The sequence below is a fragment of the Homarus americanus genome, unplaced genomic scaffold (genome assembly GCF_018991925.1).
Source record: "Homarus americanus isolate GMGI-L3 unplaced genomic scaffold, GMGI_Hamer_2.0 scaffold39155, whole genome shotgun sequence".
Classification (NCBI taxonomy): domain Eukaryota; kingdom Metazoa; phylum Arthropoda; class Malacostraca; order Decapoda; family Nephropidae; genus Homarus; species Homarus americanus.
Genome location: NW_024737042.1, coordinates 18784531 through 18792939, shown reverse-complemented (window position 1 = coordinate 18792939; position 8409 = coordinate 18784531). Strand labels below are relative to the sequence as shown.

The following is an 8409-nucleotide window of genomic DNA, read 5'->3' as shown; positions in this document are numbered from 1 at the left end:
CATGTGTGCTCCTCCCTCCAGTCTTCCCCCTCCCACCTGTGTCATCCTCCACTCTGCATCGTCCTCCCACTTCTGTCCTCCTCCCACTCCTGTGTCCTTTCCCTCCTGCTTCATTCTCCCACTCCGTGTTGTCCCTCCCACCTAGTTTTGTCCTCCCTCCCCATCCTTGGTCCTCCCACTTCAGTGTTGTCCTCCCTCTGTGTCATCCTCCCTCCCCCTGTGGTCCTGCACTCCTGTGTCATCCTCCCTCCTGTCTCCCACTTGTGTCCTCCTCCCTTCTGTGTCTCCTCCTCCTGTCCTCCCCTCCCGTGTGTCCCTCCCACTCCATGTTGTCCTCCCACTCCTCTATTCCTCCTCCTGTTTCCTCATCCTCTGTGTCCCTCCCACTCCTGTCGTCCTCCCACTCCTGTGTGTCCCTCCCTTCCTGCTTCATTCTCCACTTCTGTCCTCCTCCCTCCTGTCTTTTCACTCCTGCGTCGTCCTCCACTCCTGTGTCGTCCTCCCTCCTGTCCTTCGTCCTCCACTCCTGTGTGTCTCCTCTGTCGTCCTCCACTTCTTGTCTCCTCCTCCATTGTCCCCCTCACCCTGTGTCGTCCTCCTCCTGTGTCGTCCTCACTTCTGTGTGTCCTCCCTCCTGTGTCGTCCTCCCTCCTGTCTCCCTCCTGTTGTCCTCCCTCCCTGTTTGTCCTCCCTCCAGTGTCCCCTCCACCTGTTCATCCTCCCTCCTGCATCGTCCTCCCACTTCTGTCATCCTCCCTCCTGTCGTCCTCCCTCTGTGTTGTCCTCCCACTGTGTCCTCCTCCCACCCTGTCTGTCCTCCACCCCATCCTCCCTCCTGTGTCATCCCACCACTTCTGTGTCATCCTCCCCTCCTGTCTCCCTCCCTTTTCATCCTCCCTCTGTGTCTCCTCCCTCCTGCCTCTCCTCCCTCCTGTATGTCCTCCCATTCCTGTGTCATCCTCCCTCCTGTGTCGTCCTCCACTCCTGTGTCGTCCTCCACTCCTGTGTCTCTCCATCCTGTGTCGTCCTCCATTCCCAGGTCCCTCCCACCCCATGTCGTCCTCCATCCTGTCGTCCTCCACTCCTGTGTCGTTCTCCATTTGTGTCGTCCCACCCTGTGTCGTCCTCCATTCCTGTGTCGTCCCTCCACTCCTGTGTCGTTCTCCATTCCTGTGCGTCCTCCACTCCTGTGTCCCCTCCTCCCCTCCTCCATTCCTGTTGTCCTCCACCCCTGTGTTGTCCTCCACTCCTGTGTCCCTCCACTCCTGTGTCGTCCTCCATCTCTGTGTCGTCCTCCACTCCTGTGTCGTCCCCTCCTCCATCCTGTGTCGTCCTCCCATTCCTGTGTCCCCCTCCACTCCTGTCGTCCTCCATTCCTGTGTCGTCCTCCACTCCTGTGTCGTCCTCCATTCCTGTCTGTCCTCCACTCTGTGTCGTCCTCCACTCCTGTGTCGTCCCTCCATTCCTGTGTCGTCCTCCATCCTGTGTCGTCCTCCACTCCTGTGTCGTCTCTCCATCTCTGTCGTTCCTCCATTCCCTGTACTGTCCCTCCATTCCTGTGTCCTCCTCACTCTGTGTCGTCCCTCCACTTGTGTCGTCCTCCATTCCTGTCGTCCTCCATTCCTGTGTCGTCCTCCAATCCTGTGTCGTCCTCCATTCCTGTGTGTCGTCCTCCACTCCTGTGTCGTCCCTCCACTCTGTTCACCATCCTGTGTCGTCCTCCATTCCTGTGTTGTCCCTCCACTCCTGTGTCGTCCCTCCATTCCTGTGTCGTCCTCCACTCCTGTGTCGTCCTCCACTCCAGTGTCGTCCTCGACTCCTGCGTCGTTCTCCACTCCCGTGTGGTCCTCCACTCCTGTGTCCTCCTCCACTCCTGTGTCGTCCTCCACTCCAGTGTCGTCCTCCACTCCTGTGTCGTCCTCCACTCCTGTGTCGTCCTCCATTCCTGTGTCGTCCTCCACTCCTGTGTCCTCCTCCACTCCTGTGTCGTCCTCCACTCCTGTGTCGTCCTCCACTCCTGTGTCGTCCTCCACTCCTGTGTCGTCCTCCACTCCTGTGTCGTGCTCCACTCCTGTGTCGTCCTCCACTCCTGCGTCGTTCTCCACTCCCGTGTGGTCCTCCACTCCTGTGTCGTCCTCCACTCCTGTGTCGTCCTCCACTTCTGTGTCCTCCTCCACTCCTGTGTCGTCCTCCACTCCTGTGTCGTCCTCCACTCCAGTATTGTCCTCCATTCCTGCGTCGTTCTCCACTCCCGTGTGGTCCTCCACTCCTGTGTCGTCCTCCATTCCTGTGTCGTCCTCCACGTCTGTGTCCTCCTCCACTCCTGTGTCCTTTTCCACTCCTGCTTCGTTCTCCACTCCCGTGTGGTCCTCCACTCCTGTGTCGTCCTCCACTCCTGTGTCGTCCTCCACTCCCGTGTGCTCCTCCACTCCAGTGTCCCCCTCCACCCTGTGTCGTCCTCCACTCCTGCGTCGTCCTCCACTTCTGTGTCCTCCTCCACTCCTGTGTCCTTTTCCACTCCTGCTTCGTTCTCCACTCCAGTGTTGTCCTCCACTCCAGTGTTGTCCTCCACTCCCGTGTGGTCCTCCACTTCAGTGTTGTCCTCCACTCCTGTGTCGTCCTCCACTCCCGTGGTCCTGCACTCCTGTGTCGTCCTCCACTCCTGTGTCGTCCTCCCACTTCTGTGTCCTCCTCCTTCTGTGTCCTCCTCCCTCCTGTCGTCCTCCACTCGTGTGGTCCTCCCTCCAGTGTTGTCCTCCCACTCCTCTGTCGTCCTCCCTCCTGTTTCCTCATCCCTCCTGTGTCGTCCTCCCTCCTGTATGTCCTCCCTCCTGTATCATCCTCCCCTCCTGCTTCATTCTCCCACTTCTGTCCTCCTCCCACTCCTGTGTCCTTTTTCCCTCCTGCATCGTCCTCCCTCCCTGTGTCCTCCCTCCTGTGTCGTCCTCCCCTCCTGTAATCGTCCTCCCACTCCTGTGTCGTCTCCTCCACTTCTGTCCTCCTCCCTCCAGTGTCCCCTCCACCCTATGTGTCTCCCTCCTGCACGTCGTCCTCCACTTCTGTGTCGTCCTCCCACTCTCCTGTGTCGTCCTCCACTCCTGTGTCGTCCTCCACTCCTGTGTTGTCCTCCACTCCTGTGTTGTCCTCCACTCCAGTGTCCCCCTCCACCCTGTGTCGTCCTCCACTCCTGCGTCGTCCTCCACTTCTGTGTCGTCCTCCACTCCTGTGTCGTCCTCCACTCCTGTGTTGTCCTCCACTTCTGTGTCCCCCTCCACCCTGTGTCATCCTCCACCCCTGTGTCATCCTCCACTCCTGTGTCGTCCACCACTTCTGTGTCGTCCTCCACCCCTGTGTCGTCCTCCACTCCTTTGTCGTCCTCCACTTCTGTGTCGTCCTCCACTCCTGTGCTCTCCTCCACTCCTGTGTCGTCCTCCATTCCTGTGTCGTCCTCCACTCCTGTGTCGTCCTCCACTTCTATGTCGTCCTCCACTCCTGTGTCGTCCTCCACTCCTGTGTTGTCCTCCACTCCTGTGTCGTCCTCCACTCCTGTGTCGTCCTCCACTTCTATGTCGTCCTCCACTCCTGTGTCGTCCTCCACTTCTGTGTCGTCCTCCACTTCTGTGTCCTCCTCCACTCCTGTGTCGTCCTCCACTCCTGTGTCGTCCTCCATTACTGTATCGTCCTCCACTTCTGTGTCCTCCTCCACTCCTGTGTCGTCCTCCATTACAGTGTCGTCCTCTACTCCTGCGTCGTCCTCCACTCCTGTGTCGTCCTCCACTCCTGTGTCGTCATCCACTCCTGTGTCGTCCTCCATTCCTGTGTCGTCCTCCATTCCTGTGTCGTCCTCCACTCCTGTGTCGTCCTCCACTCCTGTGTCGTCCTCCATTCTCTCATCCTCCTCCTCATGTCGTCCTCCCACTATGTCATCCTCCCACTTCCAGTGTCCTCCCTCCCCACTCTGTGTCGTCCTCCCATTCTGTCATCCTCCTCCTGTGTCATCCTCCCTCCTGTGTCGTCCTCCCACATTCCTGTGTTGTCCTCCCACTCCTGTGTCGTCCTCCATTACTGTATCGTCCTCCACTTCTGTGTCTCCTCCCTCCCCTGTGTCGTCCTCCATTCTGTCGTCCCCATCCTTCTGCAGGCCGTCCTCCACCCCTGGTCGTCCCTCCATTCCTGTGTCGTCCTCCACCCCTGTGCTGTCCCTCCAATCCTGTGTCGTCCTCCATTCCTGTGTCGTCCCTCCATCTCTGTGTCGTCCCTCCACCCTGTGTCAGTTCTCCATTCCTGTGTCGTCCTCCCATTCCTGTGTCGTCCTCCATCTCTGTGTCCTCCTCCATCCCTGTGTCGTCCTCCACTCCTGTGTCACGTCCTCCATTCCTGTGTCGTCCTCCACCCTGTGTCGTCTCCTCCATTCCCATGTCGTCCTCCACTCCTGTGTCGTCCTCCATTCCCCTGTTGTCCTCCACCCCTGTGTCGTTCCCCCATTCCTGTGTGCTCCCTCCATTCCTGTGTCGTCCCTCCACCCCTGTGTCGTCCTCCACTCCTGGTCGTTCCATCCCAGGTCGTCCTCCATCTCTCGCTCGTCCTCCATCCCCTGTGTCGTCCTCCACTCCCATGTCGTCCTCCACCTGTGTCGTCTCCCTCCATCCCTGCCTGTCCTCCACCCCTGTGTCGTCCTCCATTCCTGTCGTCCTCCCACTCCTGTGTCGTTCCCTCTTCCTGTGTCCTCCACCCTGTGTCGTCCTCCTCCTCTCCCACCGCCTCCATCCCCAGGTCGTCCTCCATTCCTGTGCCGTCCCCATCTCAGGCTTCGTCCTCCATCCCTGTGTCAGTCCCTTCCCTGTGTCGTCCTCCATTCCTGTGTCAGTCCTCCATTCCTGTGTCGTCCCTCCCATTCTGTGTCGTCCTCCATTCCTGTGTCGTCCTCCATTCCTGTGTCGTCCTCCATTCCTGTGTCGTCCTCCACTCCCCTGTCCGTCCCTCCATCCCTGTGTCCTCCTCCACTTGTGTCGTCCTCCACTCCTGTGTCGTTCTCCCCATTCCTGTGTCGTCCCCTCCATTCTGTGCCGTCCTCCATTCCTGTGTCGTCCTCCATTCCTGTGTCGTCCTCCATTCCTGTGTCCTCCTCCACTCCTGTGTCGTCCCTCCACTCCTGTGTGCTTTTCCATTCCTGTGTGTCGTCCCTCCATCCCCTGTCGTCCTCCATTCCCAGGCCGTCCTCCCCTGTGTCGTCCTCCATTCCTGTGTCGTCCTCCTGTCCCCAGGTCGTCCTCCATCCTGTGTCGTCCCCCACTCCCAGGTCGTCCCCTCCACTCCTGCTCCTCCATTCCCATGTCGTCCTCCACCCTGTGTCGTTCTCCATTCCCTGTGTCGTCCTCCACCCCCTGTGTCATCCTCCATTCCCCAGCTCTGTCCCACCCTGTGTCAGTTCTCCATTCCTGTGTCAGTCCCTCCACCCTGTGTCGTCCTCCATCCCCTGTGTCAGTCCTCCACCCTGTGTCGCTCCCCTCCATTCCTGTGTCGTCCCTCCACCCTGTGTCGTCCTCCATTCCTGTGTCGTCCTCCACCCTGTCGTTCTCCATTCTGTGTCGTCCTCCACTCCCCTGTGTCGTCCTCCACCCCCTGGTCGTCTCCTCCATTCCTGTGCCAGTCCCTCTCATTCCCTTGTCCCCTCCCACGCCCTGTCGTCCTCCATTCCCCAGTCGTCCTCCACCCTGTGTCCTCCACCCCCGGCCGTCCTCCACCCCTGTGTCGTCCTCATCCTGTGTCGTCCTCCATCCTGTGTCGTCCCCTCCATTCCCGTCCCCTTCGACGCCTGTTCACCCTCCATCCTGTGTCGTCCTCCATCCCCGGTCGTCCCTCCACCCGCTGTTCTCCATTCCCCGGTCGTCCCTCCTGTCCTCCTCCCCTCCCATGTCGTCCTCCACCCCTGTGTCGTCCTCCATTCCCTGTCGTCCTCCACTCCTGTGTCGCTCCCATTCCTGTGTCGTCCCCTCCACCCTGTGTCATCCTCCATTCTCAGCCGTCCTCCACTCCCTGTGTCGTCCTCCATCCTGTGCCTGTCCCTCCACCCCTGGTCGTCCTCCACCCTGTGTCGTTCCTCCATCCCCAGGTCGTCCTCCATTCCTGTGTCCCCTTCCACGCCTGTGTCGTCCTCCATCCCTGTGTCGTCCTCCACTCCCTGTGCCTGTTCTCCATCCCTGTGTCGTCCTCCACCCTGTGTCGTCCTCCATCCTGTGTCGTCCTCCATCTCTGTCGTCCCCTCCATTCCATGGCGTCCCTCCACGCCTGTGTCGTTCTCCATTCCTGTGTCGTCCTCCATTCCTGTGTCCCTCCATCCTGTGTCCGTTCTCCATTCCTGTGTCGTTCTCCATCTCTGTCGTCTCCACCCTGTGTCCTCCTCCACCCCTGTGTCCTCCTCCACCTCTGTGTCGTTCTCCATTCCTGTGTCGTCCTCCACTCCCTGTGTCGTCCTCCACTCCTGTGTCGTCCCTCCACTCCCTGTGTCGTTCTCCATTCCTGTGTCGTCCTCCACCCTGTGTCGTCCTCCACCCTGTGTCGTCCTCCACCCTGTGTCGTTCTCCATTCCCATGTCGTCCTCCACTCCTGTGTCCTCCCTCCACTCTTGTGTCGTCCTCCACTCCTGGTCGTCCCTCCACCCTGTGTCGTTCCTCCATTCCTGTGTCGTCCTCCACTCCTGTGTGTCCTCCTCCACCCTGTGTCGCCCTCTCACCCTGTGTCGTCCTCCACCTCCTGTGTCGTTCCTCCATTCCTGTGTCGTCCTCCACTCCTGTGTCCTCCTCCACTCCTGTGTCGTCCCTCCACTCCCTGTGTCGTCCTCCACTCCTGTGTCGTCTCCATTCCTGTGTCGTCCCTCCATCCCTGTGTCGTCCTCCATTCCTGTGTCGTTCTCCATTCCTGTGTCGTCCTCCACCTCCTGTGTCGTCCTCCATTCCTGTGTCCTCCTCCCACGCCTGTGTGTCCCTCCTCCACGCCTGTGTCCTCCTCCACGCCTGTGTCCCTCCTCCACGCCTGTGTCCTCCTCCACGCCTGTGTGTCCTCCCTCCACGCCTGTGTGTCCTCCCCACGCCTGTGTGTTCTCCTCCACGCCTGTGCTGTCCTCCCATGCATGTGGGTCTCCCTCCACACTAGTGTCCTCCACGCCTGTATCCTCCTCCACGCCTGTGTCCTCCTCTCCACGCCTGTGTCCTCCCTCCACGCCTGTGTCCCTCCACGCCTGTGTGTTCTCCCTCCCACGTCTGTATCCTCCTCCACGCCTGTGTCCTCCCTCCACGCCTGTGTCCTCCTCCACGCCTGTGTCCCTCCTCCACGCCTGTGTCCTCCTCCACGCCTGTGTGTTCTCCCCCACGTCTGTATCCTCCCTCCACGCCTGTGTGTCCTCCTCCCACGCCTGTGTGTTCCTCCACGTCTGTATCCTCCCTCCACGCCCTGTGTGTCCTCCCTCCACGTCTGTATCCTCCTCCATACCTGTGTGTCCTCCTCCACGTCTGTATCTTCCTCCACGCCTGTGTGTTCTCCCTCCACGCCTGTGTTCTCCTCCACGCCTGTGTGTTCTCCCTCCACGCCTGTGTGTCCTCCTCCCACGTCTGTATCCTCCTCCACGCCTGTGTCCTCCTCCACGCCTGTGTCCCTCCCCACGCCTGTGTGTCCTCCCTCCACGCCTGTGTCCTCCTCCACGCCCGTGTGTCCTCCTCCCACGCCTGTGTCCTCCCTCCACGCCCTCTGTCCTCCCTCCACGCCTGTGTCCTCCTCCACGCCTGGTTCCTCCTCCACGCCTGTGTTCTCCTCCCACGTCTGTATCCTCCCTCCGCGCCTGTGTCCCTCCACGCCTGTGTCCTCCACGCCTGTGTGTTCTCCCTCCACGTCTGTATCCTCCTCCACGCCCTGTCCTCCTCCACGCCCTGTGTGTCCTCCCCCACGCCTGTGTGTCCTCCTCCACGCCCTGTGTGTCCTCCCTCCACGCCTGTGTGTTCCCTCTCCCCACGCCTGTGTCCTCCTCCACGCCTGTGTGTCCTCCCCCCACGCCTGTGTGTCCTCCTCCACGCCTGTGTCCTCCTCCACGCCTGTGTGTTCTACCTTCACCTGTGTAGAGTAGTAGTAGTAGTAGTAGTAGCAGTAGTAGAGGTAGTTCTATGTGTCCTGTGGTTCATATTCGAGCCTATTGTTTGAATTGTTTTATTTCCACAACAAAAGATAAAACGTTCATATAAAGTTTGTCTCTTTGTATATAACAATGGTGATCGCGTCTCATGTACATGATACCTGAACTATTAGGTGAGATTATTTAGCAAATATATAATACCATTTACAGGATAACGAAATGACTGTAAAAACATGGCCTTGTCCCTTGGTATAAATCGATGGTTAAATACCCGATCCTTTAAGTAA

The 8409-nt window shown here is 59.6% G+C and overlaps 1 protein-coding gene across 1 annotated transcript; it reads right to left on the bottom strand.

Annotated features, from left to right (window-relative positions):
• Positions 1–3024: 3024 nt before the first annotated feature.
• LOC121872537 (protein RNA-directed DNA methylation 3-like) lies at positions 3025–6916 on the bottom strand. Its single transcript, XM_042375322.1, has 4 exons — positions 5928–6916; positions 4367–4914; positions 3674–3780; positions 3025–3276 (listed from the first exon to the last, which is right to left on the bottom strand). Exons 1-4 carry the CDS (start codon positions 6914–6916, stop codon positions 3025–3027), a joined length of 1896 nt encoding a protein of 631 aa, XP_042231256.1.
• Positions 6917–8409: the final 1493 nt, after the last annotated feature.